Below are 26513 nucleotides of genomic sequence, written 5' to 3' on the forward strand. Positions count from 1 at the left end.
AGTGTGTATATAATTTAGTGGCCTGGCCCTTAGCTGTACCACTACAGACTGGTCATGGCAGGTCTCCAAAGATGTGCAGGGTCTGGGCTGACCAGTGCTTGGATGGGACGGGAGAGAGTCTGCCACAGAATGGATGGGCATCTCTGTGCCTCACAGGATGGAGGAGGCCCTAGTAAAAGGGCAAAACCAATGCAGATGTTAATGTTCTTGGCTCCAGTGCATGGAGAGCTGGTGGAATCAGAAGTCAGTAGCAATTCCACAAATGTGGCATATACCTCCAAAAAGAAAGGCGGGGTGCTACTGAGCATACCCATTTCCTGCCGCTTCTAGTCCTAGATCTTTGGCATGGCCAGGATCAGCCCACTCCATCTCAGTGACAGAGCAGGGGTGTTCACACTCATTTAGGTTCAGGGAAGGGGGAGCCCGACAGCCCAATTCCCCAGGCATTTGAAGGGTTAATAACAGGGAGGAATTCAGTGATGAGAGTTGTTAAATTCTCCATGACATTTACCCTAGTTCTACAATATCTTTAATTACCTCTTCATAAAACAAACTCAATTAATGATCTCTATCTGCCTCTGCCTCTTAATTTCTGTCTCTGTTATTAGCCTGATGACTGAAAGCTCTAATTTTCAGCACTGTTTTCTCTCATTTCATATTGCGTGTTGTACTCTGCCCTGGAAGACTGAAGGCTGTACATTGTTCTGGGAACTGAGCAGGGCCAGCCTGAGGGAAAATGGCCCCCTGGGCGAACTTGTATTTTGGCATCCCTGGACCCCGTGAGCACCCCGCATCGCCCCTGGACCCCGCAGCTCCCCCCAGCACCTCCAGGCCCACTACCTCCCCGCAGTATTTAATTTGTATTGAAAGAGGGGCCAGGGCTCAGCCCCAGCATAAATTACACACTGGCAGGGCAGCCTGGTACTGGGCACCTAGCTCTGAAGGCCACGCCGCCTCCAGCAGCAGCGCAGAAGCAAGCGTGGCATGGCATGTAGCGTATTGCCACCCTTACTTCTGCACTGCTGTATGGCTTGTGGTGTCTGGTGCTTGGCTTGCGGCTTAAGGCGGGCTTTGTGCTGTCACACGGGGGCTGCGTCTTGTCAGAGCCCATGGTCCTCCCACAGCCCTCTGGCCACTCCTGGCTCACCAGGGCACCATTTCAGATTGTGGCCGGAGGGGGGGGGGCTAATTTAACCATGATTCCAGGGGCTACTTAAGCACCTGAAAACTAGGGGTTTTTTTTGCAAACACCAATTTAGAAATTAGCTGACAGAAGCACTGTATCTAATTCCTATAGAAAGAAAGGGAAAAAATATATATACAAACACCAATTAATGCCATATTTTAAGTTTATATGTAAGTTTAGACCAATCGGGAGATAATACACTATCTTTGGTGGAGAGAAATAAAAATAAATAAAATCTGCTGAATTTCTCTAACAGACACACCCTGTGTAACTGCCATTATCTACTCTATTTTAGTCAATTGTTTTTCATTCCACTAAAAGTGTATTTACTTAATTTTAACATATGTAATTAAGGGTTTTCCCCTCTTTTATTAAGAAGAAGGAATTTTAATTAGTTTGACATTTATGTCTACCAATCACAATCATGTACATGACTCGCTAACATTTGACTCCATCATTACTATCAGAATTGGAGCCACGTTTACTTTTGTACACATTTTAAGTTATTTTACAGAGATAACTAAAAATACGATTTGAAAACATGCAACCCTTCATCTGCCCAGTGTCTAAAGTTATGTGTTTAGCTATTTTTTTAAAACTGGCACTGCTGTTTCTATGAGCCAAATTTACATTCTAGAAGGATACTATTAGTTGATTGTACCATTTTAAATAATGAATGACAATGCACAATATGGTAATAAAAGTAATAATGATAATCACTCCTGCCAGGACAGGTTAGGCATTATAGAACTCACTACTCAAATAATTAAATTTAAGCCTAAGAGAGAAATAAAATTATGAAATGCACAGACCAGTCAAAAAACTAAACAGCACTGTAACCCTTAATGAGTTTGAAAGAATAAAATTACTGAGAATATTATGTGCATTGCGCATTTTGCAAGGAAGTGCCAAGAAGTAATAACAACAACACCACCACCACAAGTGTGTGTGTGAGAGATGGAGCATGTATTGCAGGAGTGTGTGAGAGAGCGTGTGTGTGTGAGAGAGCGTTGGCGTGTGTGAGAGAGGGAGTGTGTGTATGACACACTGTCTCTTTAAGAAAGCAATCAGGATCAGGAGCCTGAAGACTTGTTCAGACATGGTCAGCCACTGGCAGCTCCCACTCCGGACCCAGAGAGGCATCGGCACAGACAAGTTCCCCCGGTGCTGCCACCCCAGCTCTGCGGAGACCTGGTACACTGGCAGGGGGAAACACCCCGACATCAGCCTCCTGCACAGCAGACAGGATGCTCCCAGTCCAGAGCAGTGTGGCCAGGGGAGGCTCGGGGAGAAACGGAGGGGGCAGGGAACAGGAACAGCAGCGGGTGCACATGGCAGTGAAGCAGCAGGGGGGAGGGCCATCCCTGCTCCGGAGGAATGACTTGGCTGGTCGTCCAACTGCCCCCCTATAGCTGGGGTCCCTCTGCCCGCTCCAGACGCTGCTGCTCGCCTGCCTCCTCCATCAGCCCAGGTGGCTCTTGGTGGTTACAGGGGACTTAGGTACCAAACTGTGCGCATAGCACCTGCTTGAGCAGACCACCCTGGGCCACCACCCAGCCCGCCCATGCCTAAAGTTGGCCCTGGAACTAAGGTTCTATAAAAAATGTTATACACTAGACTCAGCGGAAGGATGGCCCAGAGCCAAGGGCACTAGCCTAAGTCTAAGTCCTGTGTGACCCTAGGCAAACTCTGTGCTTCACAACTTCATCCGTAAATTGGGGATAATAGCTGTGCCTCACAGGGGTGTTATGAGGATAACTAGACTGAAGAGGGTATGGTGCTCAGAGGCTATGGTGATGAGGGCTACATAAGTACCTCAGATAGATAGAATGGTGCTCTGCCATGCAACAATGTGGCTTCCTATAGGCAAGCATAGGAGTTTGAAGCCCCCACAGAAGTGATTCTGAAGTCAGCCATGATGGAACTCCATTAACTGGCCCAAAGTCACACAAAAAGTCTGTGGCAGAGCTAGGAATTGAACCAAGATTTCCTGTATTTTACCCATGCCATATCCCACGGTATAACTGCTGCATGTCGTTACCCAGCATGCTCCCCCAACCCCACGCACACAGGCTGTGCTCGCCTCTTGGGAGCGGTTACAGAAGGGTTATTTGGTGCTGGTTTCCCTTTGCCAGGGGTGCAGCACAGAAGTATTTTGACTTTTCTTTGCTGGGTATTGTGTAGACGTAAATGTATTGTGAGACGCCGTTCCTGCAGTATGGACAAATGGAAAGCGGTGCTTCCAGCTGGAATGCTGGAGTGACTCCAACTCAGGACACTTGGCTAGCAGCTGGAATGCAGGTTAGGCAAAGCTGCCTTTGTGAAAATGTAAGGATTATGAGGGATTTAACTGGGCTGGCATGTTGCACAATCTCATCCTAATTCCTTCGTCCCATAATAGCCAACTGCCCTGGATCTGCGCACAGAGCTTCACCCCTGTCTTTGTCCGAGTGACGTCACTGTGCCCACCACCAGCCCAGGCAGCAGCGGTCCTGTGGTCATTGTTTAACTGCAGAGGGGAGCAGCAGGGAAGGATGGGGTTGGAACAGCCCAGTCCTGTCATGTGGCTGGATAGTAATTGAAAGATTTAATGTTGTTTTTCACTGGAACCAGTTAATCCTGAGTCTAAATCTGCAGAGGCAAAACACTTGCCATCCCCCACCCAGAGATTATTAACCCCTTTTGGTCTCTCCCCACTGCCAACCATCTTTCACCCCCCTGCACAGATGTCTAACGCCAACTCTTTCTAGACCAATGCCAGGACCTGGGAGGCTACTCCAGAATCACAACCTGCCCTGAGCATGGTGAGACATGGCAGCTGGAAGATGTGCAAACGTCCCTTTATTTCCAGTGGGAAGGGGAGGGATCTAACTGCCAATTGTACCTTCGAAAATCTGCCCCTTGGTGCTTTTGGGAAGGACAGAGAAGGTGTCAGAGACCCTGGTGCCTGGAACCTCTTCAGAAGTATCCGTGGCAATAAAATACCCATTGTTGGTTTACCCTGAAACTGCATCGGGTTGCCCCAGAGGAAGTGGAATCCAGTGACAGGACAACTGTGGCAAACCCAGGGCTGCGGGTGGAGACGGGGCAGCGTCATGGCAATAGGATGTAGCTCAAGGTTCCGAAAACTCTCCTACCAGTCCCACGATGGGTCAATCCGCACGGACCCTAGCAGCTATTGTTACACACATAAAACGGGAATCCAGCTGGGAGGAGTTTTCACTAAGCCCGCAGGGAAGCTGGATACTTCAGGGATACACAGCATTGATACAAAGGAAGCTGCACAGGTCCAGCTGCTCTGCTGGCCCACGTTTGCAATCTTTCTGTGACCCTCCCCTTTAGAGAAGCTAAACAATTTGGAGGTATATTTGGTCCTGCTTCTTCACAGGGGGCCAGACTTGAAAACCACTTGAGGTTCCGTCCAGCCCTATACCCAGTAGTTCTGGGCTTTAGTCTCCCAGCCCTCACTGCTCCTTCCCTGGACTGCTTCCTGCCACTCCTGGTTCCCCTCCTTGCTCTGGGTGTATCAGCTCCCAACCCCCTTCCCAGGGAGTGACTCCCTTTTCCCAGCAATCACCTCTATTGCCAGCCTCCTGGCTTTTGTAGAAGCCCCGCCTGCCCCTTGCAGGTGAGCTTCTCTCTCATTAGCTGCCTCCAGCCTAGAGCTCCTCCTCCCTTCCTCCCCCTTTGCAGCCTAATTAACTGATTGGGCCCACCTGGCCTAATTCAGCTCTGACAGGGCCAGTGTGGGGAGCACACCGCATCACATGCGCATAGGCAGCTCAAAAGAGAGCAGCTGATTGGTAAAGAGAGATGTGCTGTAAATCAATGTTCTCCTCCTGCCTTTGCTCTTTCCATGTTTGTGCAAGGTGCTGGATGGAGCGGGAAGACCTCTGGCTCTCAACGAAAAAGTCGCAATATGGGCCACAGCAATGTAAACTCCCCCACAGTGCTCACAACTGTGCATTGCCCTGCTGAGGGAAACCGCCCCCAGGAAATCATCAGTCTTTGTGCATCTCCCCTGATGCCAGTTTGGGGCATGGTTTGTTTGATGGAGACATCATATGGCTACAGCTACACTGCTCACACTTTTGGCAACGTGTAGGGGATGTGCAGCTACACACCGCAGCGAAAAGCAAGATGTGTCTACACTGCAGTTGTAGCTACACGTGTCTACTCAGTCAAAAGCTCTGCCAGGATGAGCTTTTCCCCACTGCCTTCCCCATGAGAGCCATTCTCTGTGGCTGGAAATGGTGCTGCAGCAGGACACTACATAGCTAAAAACAGCAGTGTAGACAGGGAGGCATGACTTGGGTAAGGAAAGAGCCATGTTGGAGACATACTCAGGTACATACCCACACCCTTCAGGTGTGTCTTTACTCACCTAAGCTGTCCCTGCCAGTCTACACTGCTGTTTATACCCATGTGAGGGGGGCTACCCCTGTATGGACTCGACGCTCTGCCAAAAGAAGCGTGCGCTGTAAATGTAGCCAAAGATTCAGAACTTCTAAGACCAGACAGGACCATTATGATCATCTAGGCTGACCTCCTGCATAACACAGGGCAGAGAATTTCACCTTGTAATTCCTAGATCATGCCCAATTGGTCTTCTCAGAGCTGAGCTGAGCCCTACCAACTCATTTCACAGAGGTCCCTGGACACACGCTAAATGAGAACGACTTTTTTTCACTGCAGGCATGGGTGGGCCTCAAACCAGTGACCTGGGGTAAAGTCAAAAGTCTTGCCATTAGTGGGTCCAGCATTTCTTCTCTGGAGTAGAAGGCTTCATGTCCCATTACCCATCCCCTGAACCAGTTTGCCTATAACTACCAAATTAGCAGGGCCACACTTCCCTGTTACATAAAATAATATTAACATTCAAGAAAAGCCCCTGGAAGAAGTCCTATCTTCTTTCTGTGAGAATTCCAGCTAGGTTTCATGTTAATGTTCTCGTTTCATACTTGCATATTTTGAGGAAATCTCCCTGCTTTGATATTGGGAAGTAATTAAACACTTGACAGAAGATCCCAGGCCTTGTTGAGATATCATTTTCAGAAATGTTATCACTCTCCCAGGTTCTATTTTAAAATGGACCAAGATCACTAGTGATACAAAGGCTGATTCACAGCAGCGGGGTTACCCAGAACACCAGCATGGAAGAGTTTAACTTTTGTTGTCTTACTCAACAGCTCAATTTCTTATTGCTTAGCCAGACTGCTGCAGTCATAGTGCAAACAGTGTCCCTTAGGCTTGCTGAGGGAACTCTGCTGGTTTCGCAGGGAACTGGCAGTTCTTTGCATTTCTCCCCACTGCTCACAATTATTCCAGGATCAGGAATAAAATACATGGGCCTTGTGTTTCATGGGAGCAGGCATTGGCCCTAACAGCTTCCTACACGTGCCTTTATTTTTCCATGACTGAGGAGGGAAATGGGCTGAAGGGGATCAGCTGTGGTTGGTAAATTGGCCAATGAATGCAGGGCTCTCTTCAAATCTCAGTTCCCTGTGTTTTTCACACAGAGAATAAATGTTTTCTGTGGGGAGGGCTGCCACTAGCAATAACATCATGCTGATATTGGAAACTGATGAGAACAAGGGTTTTATGTCAGACTGACAGCAGGATTTGTTTTTTACCTGAATATATTTCATAAAACATCCAAGGCTTCCCTAGAGCTGAAGACATGACCCACCACGTCCCATTGGAGTCGGCCTATTGGCCTAGGCCTCTGGAATTTATCTTGGTGACAGCTGCTGCATGAAGGGCAGCCGAGGATTGTGATTGCACCAGAGCACACAACCATAGCCAAACACAGATCAAATGGGAGGGTTCAAGAAGGAAGTATCGAAAACTTCCAGCATCCTACCCAGCAGGCCTATCATGCTGCCCACGATTGTCTTACCATTTCCTTGTACTCCCCCATCTGTCTGTCTGTCCATCAGTCTTAAATTTGGAGGGTCAGCTCCTTGGGGCAGGACCATCTTTTTGTTCTGTTTGTGCAGCGCCGAGTGCAATGTGGTGCTGGTCTAGGACTGTAGCTCCTAGGTACGAAGGCAATATTCATAATAAATAATAATAAAAGGCTGCCAACGTTTCATCCAAACAGACTAATAAGGTGCCCATGGCTCATGCGAATCCACAGATTTATTGACAGCAGTGACCAAAGGTAAAAAGTTATGGGCAGTCTGCTTCATTTGTCAATGCAATATAGAGTGGCTTGTGCTGAAAGGAAGTGAGAAACAAACTATGAAAGACACACAAAATTGAGAGAAATATTTTCCTCTGTTTCTAAGGGGTCTTATAAGTAGGAAATAGAAATTGGTAAATTTCAGGTAAGAATGTGTTCCTGTAATGGGTGCTTATTCTATGGGATACCAGCTGTGTTAGCGTTTGTGCCTGGAGAACGGTATGTAGAACCCATATAGGTTAAAGCTTTAATTGAAATGAACATTTAAGACCCCCATGTGGAAAGGATGGACTCCCCTCTGGCATGTCCCCTCCTGGTTGGGCATGGCATAGCAGCTTTTCTCATCTAGTGCCTATTGCCAACAGTCACTCCAGCCCTGCACTGATCTGCTTCTTCTTGTGACTCAGTCCTCTGACCAGGTCACTTTAAACTCCGTCCCCTTCTGGAGTAACAGAAATTCAACTAAAGGTCCAAAGATGTCCCAACACAAAAACTCCTTCTGCCCTCTCTTGGGCTATTCTTCAGCCCCACGCTGGGCTCAGTTGTCCTTACATTGACCTGTACGCCCCTTCCTCGGGGCTGGCCAGAGGGCCCAGCCCATACTCTGCTCTGGGTTCCAGCCCAGGGACCCTGTCTGAAGCAGCGAGGTCTGCTCCTTCAGACACACTTCTGTTCCCTGGGCCACTTAGAATCATAGAGCCAGAGGGTTAGAAGGAACCACAAGGGTCATCTAGTCCAACCCCTGGCCAAAATGCAGGATTGGTTGGGTTTATACCACCCACAACAAATGGCTCTCCAGCCTCCTGTTGAGAGCCTCCAGTTAAAGAGCTTCCATGACCTCCACAGGCATCTGTTCCATTGTCCATTGTTTTATAGGTAGGAAGTTTTCCCTGAGATTTAATCTAAATCTGCTCTGCTGTGGTTTGAGCCCATTGCCTCTTGTCCTGCCTTCTGTGGCAACAGAGAACAACTTTTCTCCATTTGTTTTTATGGCAGCCTTTCAACTATTTGGTGACTTCTGTTCTGTCCCCCCCGCCCCCCTTAATCTCCTCTTTTCCAAAGTAAACAGACCCAGTTCCTTCAGCCTTTTCTCCTATGGCCTGCATTCCATCCCTTTGATCACTTCCCATCTCCGAGCACCTTGTGCTGCTTCTCTGTAGCCTGCACTTAACACAGCCCCTTCTCTGGTCCCCAGGCCTCTGGCTTCTCTGCTGGAATGCAGCTCCCTCAGGACTGCCTCTCTGTGCCCCATTTCTAGGCCCACCTCAGGGGCTAATTCCATCCCAGGACCGTCTTCCGTCCACCTTCCCCAGGTCCTTCACAGACAGCTTGACTCCCTACCTCCTCTCTCCTGTAACTTTCTGTCAGGTGCACTCCTGGCTCCTTCATCCCAATGCCCTCAACCACAGGCCCATCCTGGGGCACTCCCTCCTGAAGCTCCTCGTCAGGTGAATGCCTTGCTGGGTTTCTTCCCTGGAGGCCCAGGTCCTGCCCTACTGCTGGGGCTCACTACTGGCGCATGCTCCAGCCTGGTAGCTTCTCTGTGTCTCTCCAGATTCCACTCTGATACTCAGAGGGCTGACAAGTTCCTTCCCTCTCCTGCAAACCCCTTCCACTCAGTACATCCCTTTTTATAGCAACCACCCAGCTGGGCTTCATCACCCACTATGCCTAACACCCAGTGGCCTAACTGGGCTCAGGCTCCTGTTAAGCCATGTTAACCAGTGTGGGGTTTATACACTCTATCACACCCCAAACAACCTTAACTCTGCCCTGCTGTGATGCCGGGTGTGGAGGGGTGAAATATGAAAAGAATGAATCTACTTTTAAAGGTCAGTTTAAACTAATCTGGAGACCACAAACACTAAAATAGCTCAGAATCATCTACATTAAAAATGGGCACATTTAAAAAATGTGGGATTTGGTATCAGACCTTGTTCCCCGCCACCCCACCCCACCCCAAGGATGTTAATAATGGAGTAACAGAATCTTCAAATATTCCATATAGTTAAAACTCTTTAAAATCTACATTTAAAGAAATGAGGTTGTAATTAAGATAAGCTCTTAATGTTCGTAGTATCTAATAGCTATGATTATTATGGAAGTGTTGGTTGTGACTCTAAGTTTAAGGTTCTGTTCCAACATGGCCTTAAAATGCTATGTTAATTCCTGTGTGTCTGTACCAGCAGATGGCCTTTTGGTGTAAAACTTAACATTGCGTTAGGTTTTATGCCACTTGAATTTTCTATCCTAGCTGTTTTCTCGTTTCTTTTCATGAATATTTAATAGGAAAGGTTTGAAATTGGTCTCTTGTTGACATTTGTCTGTGGCCATCACATTTCTGGTGACTCATATCCTTATAAAACATCACCTGTCTGCACAAAAGTTGGCAGAAAGGGGATTCAGGAGTAGATCTGGCACAGTGGGTAGTTTTTGAAAAGAAACATTTAGGATTAGAGGTTGCTTTTTGTAAAGGAAACTTTATTCTTAAGGAGAGGCTAGTAAACAAAATCTGCAGAGAAACTGATGGAGAATTGCCCTCTTTTAAAATGGCTGTATCCCCCTCACTGTTCTCAATAGAACTGAAGCCACAGCCTGCCCTTAGTAGAGATGTCACTGCTTCGGGCACAATGGAACGCTTAACTCTGAGAGTAAAGTTGGTCGGCATGGGAGACAGAGCTTTCTGGACAGCTGGTCCGAGACTATGGAATAAACTCCTCCAGGTGCATTGCTGTGACCTTGCCTTCTTTAAAGTAAACACGGAGCAATAGGTTTATTTATATTGAAGAAAAGACACACCCTACCAAAACAAGCCATGCCATTGCACTTCTCCCTCTAGGGAGCGGCTGAGAGAACAAACATGACAGATGTTGGTCACGTTGCTTAATGCTCGACTGGAGGGGGCTCAGATCTACACTGATGAACGGGGTATGAGAACCTATACAGAATGGAATATCAGCCATTAATTCACAGCCTCCCAGTAACTCCTTCATATCAGATGCTGCACTTCAAGAAACGATTGCAGTGAAGTGGTTAAAAAATCGGCGGAGGCCCAAGTGCAAGCTATTCATAGGTGTCGCCTGGGTCAGAGGAGAGGGGCTGTTTCCCAAGTGCATCCCAGGCCAGATGACATTTGCAGCCCATGCAAAGGCAAAGGCCATTGGAGATAGAATTGCCAAGCTGGGGGAAGCCACACCAGGGAAATTAGCACTTGTTGATGCAGCAGGGGCATGATCAGCAGCTACTGAACGGCCCATGTGAAATGCTGCCCAGACACATATTACTATAATGTCTGGAGACAACAATGGCTGGAAACCCACAATGCTGCTGGACTGAGGAGCTGAAATAAGTCTGATCCAGGGAGGGCACACACTGCTAAAAGGCGGGAAAAATGTAGTGCAGGATTATTTGGTGATTATAAATCATCAGCCACTGCAGGCAACAGGAGAAATCCAGCTCTCACTGAACTTGGGGTCTCTGCATACTAAATATACTCTGTGGTGACCAATATTTCCAGTGCTGTTGTACTAAGAGTGGATTGGATCTGAAGGCGTCACAGGAAGTCCTGGGGTGTTCACAGAACACACTTGTCCGTGGACAGCATTCAGGTCCCCCTGCTGGTGTGTGGGTAGGAAGAAACTTGGACCCTTGGGTGCAACTCCTGGCGCCTGAGAAGAGCCTCTACCATGGCTACAGGGTGATGGAGAGGAACTGCTCCCTGGGGTGGCTCAGAATTAAGTGGTGGTGAAGCCAGGTCATCCTGCAATAATACCCCTAGGATAAAGGGCAGCTGCAGCGAGCCTGTGGGAGTGTTTGATGCTACCAAGATCCAGCCAGGATTGCTGGGTAGCAGAACTCTGTGCAGAGCTGGACCAAGAGGGAGTTCTGGGTAAGAGACATTCATGTGACAGGGCAGGCAGTGCAGCTAGTGAGATGTCAGTGTCCAGTTTAACCAGTGTTTCAAAGCCTCTCGCAAGAGCAGAAACCAATAGATGTGAAGCAGTCAAGAGGGTAAAAAAAAGGTAGGCGTTGATCTGGCAGAAGCATCTGTGGAAGGCAATGAAAGGAAGTGACTAGACGAGTCACTCTTGTTATATGCTACTGTTTTGTTCAGGAATAAGGAAGAATTTGGGAGATACGATCAGGTGCAACACTGGATTGTGCTTAGGCTAGGGTGTTCCTCTGAGGCAGCCCCAACATCAGATTCCCCTGGCATATCAGATCTTAGTGAGAGAGAAGCTAAATCATAAGCTGAACGATGGTCTGAAGCAATCTGCATCACCGTGGGCATCCCCAGCTGTAACTGTAAAAACGTCTAATGGAGATTTGACCATATGTGTTGACTACAGGAGACTTAATTCCCAGGAAGTTCAAGATGGCTGCCAACTTCCCAGCATACCACACCCCCTGGATAAAATATCAGGAGCAAAATATTTCAGTAACTTTGATTTGGTATCTGGAGCCATCAGATTAAAGTGGGACCGAGGATCGAGAAAATAATACTTTTATTCAGTTCTGCAGAATGCCTTTTGAACTCATGAATGTACCAGGGATGTTTCAGAGGGTAGTAAGTGATCTCACCCGAATTTTGACTCTAGAGAACCTCATGTACTTAGGTGACTGTTTCCATAAAACACCGAAGGAAAACTGGCAGGACTGGAAAGGATGCTAAAACTTTCTAAGGAGTCAGGGTTTAAACTTGCAGGAAACAAATAGTTTGTGAGGAGTCACAATCTTCCTGCGAGATATAGTCATTGAGGACAGGTTGGAATCCCAACTCCAGAAACCAAACGTTATAAAGACTGGAAGTTTCCTACAAACCTGAAGGAGGTGCAGTGGTTTGTAGGCCTCTGCAGATTTTACAGGAAATTTGGACAAAGTTTAACACAGTAGGCAGTGCCATTATATCAGCTAAGAGTGACTGTGTCTAGACAGAGGACCACCAAAAAGAGTTTTAGTCACTAAAGGAAAGACTTCTAAACGGTTTAAACTGAAAATGGTAGAATGCAAAGCAGGAGCCCGGGGTGGGGAAAAGCTGAGTCCCTGAACACTAATGTCTCTGTGCTTTAAGGGCTTCCCTGACAGTGTTGTTTTGGTGAGCAGTGAAGCTGAGGCCACAGGACTTCGGGAGCCTCTCTCCTGCACTGATTGCTCACTACACGAGGCCTGGGCGCCCCACTCCAGAGCTTCACAAAGCCCCAGAGTGCGCTGGGGAGTCTGGCCCTAGAAGTTTAAAAAAAGAAGAAAAATGTTTTGCACGGAAGTAGGGACTCAACCTTTATTATGGAATGAAGAATTCAGTGCATCCTCCCCAAATCTGCAGCACTTACTTCATAGCACAGGATGAATTTTCTGAGAATGTATAAATCAATCTGTTAAATTGTGAGGCAAAATTAATAAAAAATTGGTCCTTCAAGCTATTTAGCACCTCGTATCAGACTTTTTTGTGTCTGAATGATCTTAATGGAATAACACAGATTCTTCAAACTTCCCAGAGAATTAAAATTCACTGAAATCTTGTCCACAGGTTCCATATTAAAACATTATGTTGTAATGAAACAAAGTTATTAACAGTTGATTAAATATAGCATTCATGGTTGGATTTCATAGTTTAATGTTCATATATGACCTTTTAGTAATTAAAAAAACCAAGCAAATTCCCAGACAATAAATTATGTTAAGGTCTAATAAGGTTGAGAGTAGGTATCAGAAATTTAAGGGCAAAAAGCCATTGCATATATAGGCCGAGATCCTGTGAAAACATATGCACATGCTTCTCTTTACACAGTGCAAATAATCCCATTTAAGTCAATGCGACTGTGTGTAAAATTAAGCATGTGCATAAATCTTTGCAGGACTGGGGCCCACAGTCAATGAGGTGAGGCTGGTTTCTATACATTACCTCTGGGTGCTGCCCACAAAAGAAGAAAAGAGTCTGGTTCATTTCTACTTTTCATATGTTTTATTATAAAGAAAGGTAAGATAAGCATTGTGAACTGAATGTGCTGGGTGCTGAGAAAACAGCACCATCCAAAAAAATTAAAAAACCCCCCAAAAACGCACCTTATGATAAATTGTAATTCTGCTTTCTAATTCTTCATAAATAGACAAAAATCATTGTCAGCAATTTTAAATAGATGGACATATGGCTGAAAAAAATATAATAATGCCATACAACATGGATATAAATTGTCCATTTCTTGCTGTACAAATAATAGAAACAAGTTTGGCAGGCTTTTTTTTTGTTTTTGTTTTTTATACACATCTCCCTTCTATGTATAACTAAAAAATGTGCTACACTTAATATAAAATGCTTTTACTATAAAGTAAACTACGAATTTTTTTCCACAAAAAAATCTTAAAGGATGTCTTCAGCACAGCTCTAAAACACTTAGTAAACTACTTACAACTATCCAACAAATTATATTTTTTCATGATCTTTTTCACATTTTTTCCTTTCATATTTTGCCAGCTGGTCTTTCCACCCGCCCATCTAGGAATAGTTTTTACTTTTATTTTTTCTTGCCAGACATCCAAGGCCTTTGCATGTACAATATTCACACAAACTTCACATTTTCCTGCACAAAGTTTAGTGCTGTTAGCAAGTCAAAGAGTGCATCCTCCTACTGAGCCGGCCTAATGCGGCAGGACCCCAGACCTGGGCCTACGCTGCGTCTAAAAGCAGTTCACTAGGAAAACAGTCCATAGCTAAGCTGATGGCAAGCAGATAAACGGTGTTCTTATTTTTTTTTTTTGTTTTTTTTTTGTTTTTTTTGGTTCTTCATGATTTATGAGGTTTGGGCTTTCACGAAAAGTAGACTTTAGAGTTCAAAATAATAAAAGAAAACTGCTCTTAGAGCCTGGAAATGAAGCCAGCAACGAGACGTGTTAGCTCAGCTCTCTCCTCTGTATGACTTGCGTGACGCCCCTCTGGGTGGTCCGTATTATAGACCCTCTCAAGTGTCCTTCCTTTGAGCCTTATTGGAAAGAGATGGTGGGTTTAGGTGAGGTAGAGTGACTTGTCCCTTGGCAGCATGCTGTAAGGGAAACAAGAGACAGAGGGCGGTGAGACAGGCAGCACAGCACTTCTAAAATCAACAACCCTCAGGGAAGGCGCCTTGGAGGGGAGGGCATAGAAATGAGCCATCCCACAAATAGTGACTGCATCTTTTGAGCTGGTTTATGGTTTTTATGGTGTTATGAGGCAGATTTTAATAGATGTAACTGCATTGGCCTGCATGCGGGTGCGTGTGCGAGCAGCAACATCAATGCCTGATGTGACAAACAGGCAATTAAAACAGCAACAAATTGGGCACTTTTTAATTCTTAATGAACTTCAATAAACCTAACAATCCTCCAGCATTACACCAGGTCCTTGCCTGCCCCAACATCTGCTTTTTACAGGGAGGCCAAACATTTGCTCTCAGTTTTTATTCTCCTCACACACTTTCCATACTAGGTTCCCCCAAACCAAATACTTTAATGCAATCAGTTTTTAACAAATATCTGTCATGCCTATTAGGCACTGGCATGCATGGGGGAGGGGCGGAGAGAGTGAGCTCTCTGGAGGCCCAGGCCCGCCCCATCCCCATCCGCTGCACAGGAGAGCACCCAGCTGCTTCACCTGTTCACGGGGCACAGCACCCCTCTCGCTGCATGCTGGTGGCAGAGCCATAGTCCTGTCTCTTGCTGGCCCTTTTGGGGGTTGGGAGCCCTGGGGGCGCACGTAAAGAGCAGCCCCATAGCCCCACGGAGTACAGGGACTGCTGTTCTGAGAAGCCCTTGTTGCCAGGTGTCAGAAGGGCAGGGGGAACACCTTGCCTGCTCCCCCAACCTATCTGCCTGTGTCGGTGCTTGCCAGAATCCAGACCTAACAAAGGGACCCGTCTTCAAAATCAATTGAAGTTCGGAGCCTAAATACTTTGAGGATCTGGGCCTTAGTACCAGTCCTAGTGCTCGGTGCTGTGATCAATCCCAGGAAAAGCACAGCCTACACCTGGTAGTAAGTGCTTGCAGAACTGGGCTCTGCATGGGCCCTGCTTTGCCAAGACTTAGGGAAATCTTCACCCCGTTTGAAGTTGATGGGATTTTTGCCATTGACTTCCAGTGCCAGGATTAGACCCTAAATAAATGGGGTTAACTTTACACATGTGATCAGTCTCCACATCTCCTGTCCAATAGTGGTTGTCTCCTTAGGCCTCAAAACAACAACTTCTGAGTATTTTACAGCCACCTATGCCAGAGAAACTCTTATCCAAGAGCTCCTTTGCTCTGTACGGGTATGTCTACATTACACACTAAGCCTGGTCTGTGGGAGTCAGTGAACTCGGTGTTTCCAAGCCTGTGCTTCAGCGTTCACACTACACTGTAAACCTGGGTTTACAATTGCTAGACCTGGTTTCACAGCCATGCTAATGGGTCCATGCTACACTATGCAGACCCTTTGACTCAGTCTGCAGCTTGAGCTGCGTCCACACTGCAATGTGACAGGCTTGGACTTGAGTCACAGGAGAACTTAGGCTCTGACACCCCCTGCCCCTTTGCAGAGTCCTAGGACCTAGGTTCTGAGTACTTGATGGCCCGAGTCAGACTGATTTGTGTGTGGACAGAAGGGGGACTTGGGCTCAAACCTGAGTCAGGCCCGGGCTTAGTGTGCAGTGTAGACATGTACTATGACCCTGGCACTCCCACCAAAATCAATGGGCTTACCAGATCGTTGCTCTCCCAATGGTAACACTTCCCAAGAGGAATTCACAACATGATACCATGCAGTTTCCCAGCATGGAACCCACAGAACAGCAGCAGCCCAATCGCTTTTCGGCCAAAATGAGGTCATCTGCAATTTCTTACGGCAATTGAATTTCTAACCTGCCATTAGCAGTGGACTGCAGGTGACCCCAGCTGGTCCCATTGGGAACGTATTAGCCACAAGCAACGGAATGGAGCCATCCAAACAAGAGGCATTCCCAGCTCTAGGGGGTTATGTCATGCAAGTAAAGTACTTAGGGTTGCCAAAAGCGAAGGCATGAACTCTGGAAGGCTCTTTTATGGCTTTCATAATCTACACAAATCTGCTCCAACAAATTTAGCCCCATAAAAAAGTCTGGCTTTAAAAGGTGATGAGAAAAATGATACAACTTTGGGAGATTCTTGTGTGTGTGTGATTATTAACTAGAGTAATAGAAAAAAAGGAATGAGGGCAATGAAGTACTGAAGGCCTGGTTGATGCAGCTGTTGATAAAACAAGAGCAATGGAACGCAGCCTGGCCCACACTTCACTAATCTGCATGTTTTATAATTTGCACTTAAAATGCACAGTCTTTCCCTACCGCACTAGCAAAGATTTAATACCAACGAACAGTAGAGAGGTCTTCTAGTATCAAAACTTCATTAATTTTACAATATGCACTACAGAACATTTCCTAGTATATTACAATGCATTACCATAAATAACTGAATGCAAACTAAGTCTATTTGTGATGTTTTATCTTTGCTTTTTTATGGAGCTTGTTCACTCAGTTGCTGATTTGGAAAATTCAGCCATCTGGAATGGCTCTCCCAGTCATTAGTATGAATTAGTGAGCATCTCCTCGTTTGGACAAACTGTGCATACACAACTCTGCAGGCCTGGTTGATATGCATCCCAAAGTAAATTATTCAGCTTTGGTAAGGTGCCCAGAGGATGGTGGGGAAATCGGGCCAATAGTAAATCATAATAAGTAGTTATGAGGGTCATAAGGACTGGACAACTGACCAGATCTTTGAGAAAATACGAGCCAGGCAGATACCACATAACTGGAAAAGAACACATGTGGTAGCATCTTTACAAGGGAAAACCCATCCGTGTCGGTAATACCCGTCTGGTAACATCAGTCCCTACTAATATCATGGTGCAAATACTAAAAGAAAAGCCTCACAGTACTCATCCTGTGGCTCTAGAGTTTTATATGAAATGTAGGGGTGACACAAGCGACTGGATCTGATCAGAGCCTCTTGCTGTGCATGTGACTAAGCTGAGCTGATTCCAGAAGTGCTTCTCACACCGGTGAGGCTGTGGGGAGCATGCAGAGGGCTCCAGAAAGGCAGTGCAAGTGGGGAATCTTTCCCAGGTACAGAGGGATGAAGAGGAGACCATCCCTCACTCTCTCCTTGTAACCCAAGGTGGAGTTGGGGGAGGGGAGAAAATTTGCTGAATGGAGTTAGAGAGTCATAAAGACAATCAGCCCATGGAGATGAGACGTTGTCTTGCAATGTTTGCATCTTGATGTTCCACCAACACATGATGCTGACGAGTCGTGACAGTGCATTGTCACGACGTTAACATCACAACCGCAGAACTGAGATGGTTTTTACATCTCTCTTCAACTCCATTTGATGACCTATTAGTTCTTCAGCTTTTCAAGATCAATCACCACTGACCTGGAGGACATCAGCTGCTATAAGCAATCGCCAACATAGGTTTATAATGAAAACACCATGCCAGAGGTACTGGGATACTTTTTTTCTTTTTACCAAATCACATAATTATCAGATGCAGGCAATGCAATAGAGGGCCTCAGTTTGGATTTTAGTACAGCATTTAATATAGTGCCTTGTGTAATCTTATTGAAAATATTAACACTTGCAAATTTCTGTCAGATTGGAAAAGTGGTTATAGGACTGGGGAATTATAATGCCTTAAATCATAAGGAGGTGTTCAATGTATTGTTACCTACAAAGATCTAGATGGGGGAGCTAAACATAAATGAAATCTGCAGATAATGCTACACTGGGAAGAACTGCAACTGCCAATGAGGGCAGAGGAAACATGCAAAGGGGCCTGGAGAGATTAGAAAGATTGGCAGGTAATCACAAAATGAGCTTCAAGCTGAAAAAAGGCCAGCTGATATACTTGAAGGAAAGCGATCTAAAACCCAGGTCTTTAATAGGTACTTGAGAAACAGTGATGGTGAAAGAGGCCAAGGGGTGATACAGAAGAGACAACTCGAGTCCGTAGCTTGTGATATACAGTACCTGGGAAAATGAAAGCCACGCAATCTCACAGTTCTAGATTGCAACAAATCAGAGAAATGATAGTCACTCTTTAGGCAGTAATAGGGAGATAGTAGCTATATTATTACTTCCAGTTCTGGGCAACTCAGGACCAGAAAGATATTGAAAAATTGGGTGGAGTTCTGTAAAATCAACATGATAATGAAGTGTTAGGAGGGAATGATTGGTGAAGAAATATTTAAAACGCTAAATATGCACAGCTGGGCTGAGTGATAAATGAAGGGATATGTGACCATGATATATCAGTATTTGAAGGGTATAAATGCAGGAGTATAATCATTTAGTGGGATAGAATTAGCAGTAATTGGATTAAACTGAGCTAAGGAAAATTTCAGCTGAATTATCAGGAAATACTTCCTAACACCAAGGAGTTAGGAGATGCAGAATAGTCTTCTGAGGGAAGCACAATCTTGTTATAATTTAAAAGTTGTCTGGACAACAGATTCAAGAGAACAATGCAACACTGGCCGAGAGAATGGCCAAGATGACTACAAATATATAGAAACAAAGCAAATGTATGGATCAGACATGAAGCTTAGAAAACACTAATCTGGAAAGCAAGATGGGATTGTCTGTTGCTTTAGGGAGGTTGGTACAATCCTAGCTAACGGGAACCTGAGCACTTTGTGTGTCACATCACCATGGAAAACATTCAGATTTTTGCCAGCCCATTGCTGATTTCTCTCCCCAGATTGTTGCTTTAATTACAGTTATATTGAGCACAATTTTGAGGCTGAAGTGGGAATTACCCGATTTAGTGATTATCTGATAACACTGAAAACTGTGCCACTCAATCAAACCCAATGAGGTGTGAATTTCCTTTGACAGACCATGCATTGCCTAAACTTTGTTGATACAAAGTCAATTTATTCATGTGGTCAACAATCCACAGCCAAGAGTAGAAATGATGGGAGAAGAGCAGTCCAGTTTAACATTTAATGTGATCTGCAAATTATCATGAAGTTTGTTGGAGATGCTGTGGAGACATTCAGCTTTCACATACAAGTACCTACATTGACAGATGGAGTTATAGTCTCATTGAGACATATAGGGCTAAGCATTCAAAGTTAAGCAAAATGAGTCCTCCTGCAAAAATGTGTATGCACCATAGACCCTGAAAACCATCCATCTTGGCAGCAAATACCAGGTTTTAGTAAGTGCAAGAGGCACAAATTCATTATTGCGGGTACAATCACTGACAAACTGTGCTTACAGCGAAATAAGAATTTGTCTCTGAAATGCAACAATGTAGCGTTGGTAACTGGGCTTCCAACAGAATGAGTCTCTGTAATACAGTGGTTCTCAAACTGTGGGTCAGGACCCCAAAGTGGGTTGCGACACCGTTTAATGGAGTTGCCAGGGCTGGTGTTTAGATTTGCTGGGGCTCAGAGACATAGTCGAAGCCCGGGCTGCACCACATGGGGACAAAGCCTTCAGCCCTGGGGAGTGGGGCTCAGGTTACAGGCACACTGCCTGGGGCTGAAGGGCTTGGGCTTTGCCCCTCTTCCCCCCCCCCCCCCCCCGGCTCGGGGTGTCGGGGCTCTGGCAGGCTCAGGCTTCAGTCCCCCTTCCTGGGGTCATGTAGTAATTTTTGTTGTCAGAAGGGGGTTGTGGTGCAATGAAGTTTGAGAGCCCCTGCTCTAGTACTAAGCTTTGCTCTTTGCTCTATAGCAACTGTGTTTTTTCAGTCCTGAGCCCTGTCTGTACAAGTGGAAAGAACGGAGAGACAGTCCACACAGACAGACCCATACTCAGTTCAGTTCACTGTTATAATTTGCTGTAATTATTTTCTGGCGTTCTCTGCATAATGGGCGTGGTTTTAATATGATTCTTCCAGGAATCTGAGATAAACCCATGAAATTTGATATTTTCTCTGTGACAAATGCATGAACTTTGATCATGAATCACATGGGGCCCTGTGCATACAATACAGCTTTTGTCAGGCTATTAAAGAGCTTGTTTTAGCAGCACACAGCTCACACCGGCCAATTACAATGGTGCTTCTCGCGGCTACCATGGTACCCCAAGTGTTCTGTATAATACACTTTTTATCAAGCTACCTCTATCAGGATGCCTGGAGGGGCGCACTATGGGAAACTTCTCTCCCCACCCAATCCCCAGAAAGCTCCTTCCATGGAGTCTGGGGGAAGGGTGTGTGTGACTTATCCCTAGGCCTGAAAATCCAGCACTTTTCACCAGAGATAAATGCACGTAACATTTATAAAACGAACTCACTGACGAGCTTCGTTAAGTGCTTGAAAGAGGCTACTGAGGACAGCCCTGAATGGTGATGTTCACACTGAGTATCACTTATTTTTCTCCCAAGGTATCATAAATAGCATGAGAACAAGACCTCACTTTCCTCTGGCTTCCCCAAAGAACTAGAGCTACCCCCTCAGAGCCATCTGCTCCTGAGATGCCCAAACGACCAGCAGGGAGAGCCAGTTGATTTCAGAATGCTGGCCTGACTGTTCGCGCAGTTCATGCTGTGGAAACCCTTCCTGCCCTGACCAGAATCGCCCTCTCAAGCTCCGGAGTGTAAATGTTCGTTTGCTGCTGCTGGATCTAAAGAGGGTTTTGTTTTTCCTGATACATTTGGCACCCAGTGCTGCTCCTTCGGGCCAAAATGTTCAGACATCTCTTCGGCGCCTAGGGCCACATTTTCAAAACTGGCCACTGATTTTGCGTGTCTTAAATTCTGGTGCCCAAAAGGAGATGCTTTGTGTCTGATTTTCACGAATGCTGAGGACAGACATGGCAGCTGACGCTAGTAGGATTGTCAGGTGCTCGGCACCTCTGGAAATGATGTCGTCAGGCCACCTTTATTTAGATGGTAAGCTTTCTTGGGCAGGATGGCCTTTCTGGGATGTGTTTGTACAGCATCTAGCACAAGGGGGCTCTGGTCCAGGACTCCGGAGTACCACTGACATACAGATACATAACAATAAACATCGTCAGAAAAAACGAGTGAGTTTGGGTGCCTTGATTGTTGATGAGCAACTTCAGTCACCTCAAAGGGGCCGGCACAAGATGCTCAGAGCATTTGGGCACTTCAAATTTGAGTGCCCCAACTTCAGAGAACTTGGCAAAGATTTTCCAAGATGACGAATCAGTCGTCAGGTCTGAGGTGCCCAAAATTTGAAGCCACTTTTGAAAATGTGGACCTACACAGCTGCAATGGGAGCTGTGGGTGCTCAGCACCTCTAAAAATCAGGACCCTCATAGATGTAGGTGCCTGAATTTAGGCACCCAAGTCTTAACATTTTTGCCTTAATATCCAAAAGTACCTTCCCGGGGTCTGGGAGGCAGTTCACTTCGTTCAGACTATCTATACCAGAGGTTCTCAAAGTCAGTCCGCCGCTTGTTCAGGGAAAGCCCCTGGCGGGCCGGACCGGTTTGTTTACCTGCTGTGTCCGCAGGTTCGTGACTCCCCACAAAGGTTTCCCAGAAAAGTCTGCAATAATCCATGTAGCTGAACTGTTTCAAGTAGACAGAAGTCCAAAGCATCCTACAGGCTCAGAAGATTATTTACTTCCCCGAAACAAATACAATGTATGTGCTATCTGGGCTGAATCAAGAGATCGTAATTGCATTGCTGGCATAGAAGAGTGTGTTATTTCCAAAATACCTGTAAGCTTGCTATTATCTATAGTGAATGCATTATGTTCCAGTACAGCACTATACCTCAGTCAAATCAAACAAGCGCTCAGAAACAACCATGCTTCCCCTTCCATACTTTCAGAGTGGGCAGCATCCACATCTCACAGGGTAACAGGATAAAATGACTCCCAACTCCTTATCACTGCACTTTTGTGCCACGAGGAGTGGATACAGCAGAGGCCGGAGTGCTTTTAATACGCCCACCCCCTCTCAGCTACAAGAACTAAGATGCTTCCGGACTTTTAGTTTATTCTTCCCTCAGAGCTTGAATGCCATTGCACTGAACTTTCCATTGACATCCTCAATATTGTAATTCTCATTATGGCATAATGAGAAAGAGCTCTCTTCAGCTCTGCAGAATTTACAGGTCTTGTCCTGAGACATGTGGAGTGCCTGCTGTAAAGTACTTTGTGTGTATTAGGGAGGCATGCTGTCCTTTAGTGCTCAGCCCTACAGAAAAGATAAGGGACATACTACTAGTGTTAGCCAGGGGAGTTTTTTAGCTTAAGTGTTAGAGGCCAATATTTTGGAAGCTGAAAAGACAAGTCCATTGTCTGCAGACATAGTATTGCAATACCACAGCTCCCACTGAAGTCAAGCATTTTTCAGGATTAGGTCCTGTATTCCCGCCCCCTGAACATGGAACAGAAGCTGTCCAGACAAGAGAAAAATCTTGTTTTCTCAAGTTTGGGGGGCAGCAAATCAACCTCTCTCTGGTTACAAGAAGCTGCTCCTCTTGATTAACCAGCACATGCTGGGGGGAGGCCATCCTTGCTAATACTTGAAAAAGTCTTTCACGTTTTCAAAACTTAAGAAGTCAAAACTAGTCAAGCCGGATTTTTCACTTCAGTGCATGAGAACCATACTGGTAGGGATGAGACAAGAACTGTCCAATGCACATAACAGCAGTGGGTCAGGCTGACCTGTCCTGCTCAGTGTAAATGTGCCTTTACTGTGCATTTACTTACACAAGAAAATCACAAGATTCAGTCATTTTCTTTCCTTTTTTAAAAATATTTTTATATTCAATGTATGTGTAATTTTCAAACTGCCTGCTCGTGTGGCATGGTTTAGATTATTAGCCTGTGCAGAACGGACAATTGCACAGCTTCATTTACCTTCATTAGCAGAACAACTTGCTGGACATTTTGGGGCAGATCTTCACCTGGTGTAAGCTGGCAGAGCTCTGCCAATTTACACAGCTGAGGATGTGTACCCCCTGTGACAAACTGCCAGCACTACTTTGATGGGTCTCGCACTTTCTCTTCCTGCCCTCCCTCTTTTCCTGCCCTCCCTCTGCACAAACCAGGTGTCCCTTTACGTAGGGTCTTGGTCTTAGCCCACCGCAGCACTTCTCCAGACTCTCCTCTGCGTCCCTCCAAACTGCTCTCTACTCCAGCATCAATCCACTCTGCTTCAACTCCTTCCCTTGTCTGCGGCGGGGGGGGGGGAGGGGGGCGGAGGGAAGGGTTATCAGGTGACTGGCTTCAGGTGCTTTAATTAATCTATACCAAACTTTCTTCCCTCTACAGGGAATAAGGCTCCTTTCTAACACTCTCCTGCTGTCCTCTGGCCATGCTGTATCACCCCCCCCCCCTTTTTTTTTGGTCAAAAAGTGCTGATTAAAACTTTGCTCAGCGGCAGTTGGAAACACTGCAGAAACTGCTTCCACAGCTCAGGAATGAAAGTCAGACGAAGCTAATGGGAATCTTCACTGAGTTATCCTGTTATCATTTTAGTCCTCAGATTCAAGCAATTGTTTTGGGGACAGGACAGCTCACTTTCCCAGAAACCCAGGTTACTAAATAAAAGGAGCACACGAACGTTAAAATAATGCATGTTTTTGGAACATGGCATTTTGATTTCTTTTACATTTTCCTTTCTTGAAGTTATAAACTATCATGTGTCTGATCATAAGAGAACAGTGCAGACAGCTCGTCAAGCATATTAGTAGTACATTGTTTTGTCTACTGGCCTGCAGTGGTTAATTCCACACTCTCTGCTGGAGTAATCATTGTCCCAGTCGGTATTTCCTGGGGGGTTTGATGCACCAGGTGACCGGGGTCCAACACTGTTTTGAAACTCAGATGAAATATGTGAAAAGTCCTGTGTGGGGAGACAATAAAAGAAGGGAAGAAAAAGTTACACCCATACAAACAGGCAGATAAGCAGAAGTTCTAGTTAATGTTTGCCTATGCATGTCCAAATATACTGCCCAGAAAGTATGGGCAGAGCCAAGCTAAGACGAGCGTTAAACATGTGCATAATCTCACTGAAATCAAAAGAATTTGAGCATGTGCTTAAGAACAAAATGGGAGAGTGGAACCATTTCAGAATGATCCCTGATACAAGGACAACATTTACTTCACCTCACTGTTTCTCTCCCATGTTTTTAAGGGCCTCTCTTCTAGGGAGAGCTTTGGTAAACAGCTGCAGAATATGCAACGTGATGAAAGCCTTTGCATCAGCATTCTGGTAATGAAAGCCATTTTCCCATCTCAAGTGCGGTTCTCTTTGCAGTAATACATTAGCCTGTCCTAATGTACAGTAACAAGTTAAAGAATATCCACACAAGCAACATTCTCTCCATCAACTGTCATGGCTGGCAATTTAACAGGAACTGTGGGAGTTCATATTATCTGAAAACCTCTCATGGTACTGTGTGTGCATGGGTGACCTAATTATCAAAAGTTAGGGAACAGATATTAACAATGGAATCAAGGCAGCTACTTGACTGAGAACATGGCTTCTGCCGAAACATTCATTTTTGGTATATAAATTGCTAACAAAATATGTGGAATTAAGCTTTAAAAAAAAAATCTGTGTCCAACCTTGCCTGACACCTCCATTTTAAACGATTGCCATATGATTGTCTCTTATCTCCACCATGGGGTGAGAGCTACTGCTGACTCTATAAGGTGGCCACCTTTGATTACACAGCACCACACCATGCCAATATTGAAATTATTTGCTCTATAAAGAGCGTTTGGGATTTCTGGAGTATGCAGGATATTGCTCTTTTGGATAGGATGTCTTTTAGTAGCCTGAGGGAGAATTTTGTTACCAAGGCCCATTTCATATTATATTTTTTTCCCACTACTCTATATGCCAAGGTTATCAAATGATCTTTTCTCAAAGTTAGTCCTGAATAGGATGGGCAGAATCATGGAAAAAGCCTTGTTCATTAATTACATTATTTGATTAATTTTGTGAAACATATCTAATAAATAAATGATTCGACAAATTAGTCAGCCAGGTCCTCTGGCTGGGAGAAAAATGGGGTAAAAGATTCATCAAATAAGTTGTCTGACAGCTGTGAAATTCATAGAGCAAGTCCTTCATTATGAATAGTTCACCCAGCTCTAGTTACATGGGAGAATCAGAGACTCCTAGAAATGAGAGACGGAAACGATCTCTTACGTCATCCCACTCATCCCTAGCCAATGCCAGAGTGTTCCCTTTAGGGTATATGATGTACTTTGTACCATTGCCGCCCATTCATCCAAAAGCTCTCTCCCCTCCTGGTTTATTTTCTTCATATCAGAAACCCATGACTGGCCACTCTAAATGTGGGCGCACAGGCTGAGTTTGGACATTGCAAAGAATGGTTTGTTCATCTTAAGGTGGGCAGCCTGCATATGAGCACACAATACAGGAACTACTTTGCTTTCATACAATTCAAGTTAAGCCCGTTTTTCATCCTTTCAGATCTTCTACCAAGCAAGTGAATTGGGTAATTTTTCCCATTGCTGGGAAGACACTGCAAAATCAATCATATTCCATGAAATGCTTGATTTTTCCCCTCTGCATTTTTTACTTATTTTCTCTTCCCACATGCTAATCTTTGGGAAAAAAAATCCTACATTCACCTCTGTTGTTATCCCAGGAGCTTTCATCCTTTATTTCAGTGCTGTCACATATGCTTTCTTTGCTGGATTTTCCAGGGCACTGCGTCAGATGAACAGAAAGCTCCGCTCTACCCTGCTAAATTCACCTGAAGCCCAATAGACAACTAAGGGACAGCTTGTCTTACAAGAACTTCTTCCTGGTACATCCTTGACTGCTATGGGAGTCTAAAGGCATGTCTACACTGCAGCCGGGATGGCAGATCATGGAGACATACAATGAAAGTCAACAGGATTTATGCTCCTAAGCCGCTTACTCCCTTTTCAAACTCCCACCTTAAAATGTCAGACAAATAACAGAGCTGGGAGGTAACAGAGCCAGCGGCCATCTACAGGAGAGTCGCATGGCTAAGGAGTTGACAATGGAATACTTTCTTAGAGTGACATCTTTGCCCAAAGTGCCAGATTAGTACTGTCATGACCTAGAAAATCATTATTAGTAATAGGCTCCACCGGTAACATGAGAAACTTAAGCTGAGAGTACAGTCTCTGATGCACAGCAGATCTTGCTTTAAAAATGTGTTTC

At 45.4% G+C, this 26513-nt stretch overlaps 1 protein-coding gene across 7 annotated transcripts in view; it reads right to left on the reverse strand.

Moving 5' to 3' along the window:
• Positions 1-12642: 12642 nt before the first annotated feature.
• TOX2 (TOX high mobility group box family member 2) overlaps positions 12643-26513 on the reverse strand; it is a 258242-nt gene continuing 244371 nt past the window's right edge. For all 7 annotated transcript variants that reach the window (XM_073309923.1, XM_073309922.1, XM_073309916.1 and 4 more), the window contains 2 exons: positions 24058-24188; positions 12643-14407 (listed from right to left, as the gene is read on the reverse strand). In XM_073309923.1, coding sequence (XP_073166024.1) covers positions 14371-14407; positions 24058-24188 — 168 coding nt within the window. In that variant the 3' untranslated portion in view covers positions 12643-14370. The remainder of the gene's footprint in view (positions 14408-24057; positions 24189-26513) is intronic.

This window comes from Lepidochelys kempii, chromosome 13, assembly GCF_965140265.1.
Source record: "Lepidochelys kempii isolate rLepKem1 chromosome 13, rLepKem1.hap2, whole genome shotgun sequence".
Taxonomy (NCBI): domain Eukaryota; kingdom Metazoa; phylum Chordata; order Testudines; family Cheloniidae; genus Lepidochelys; species Lepidochelys kempii.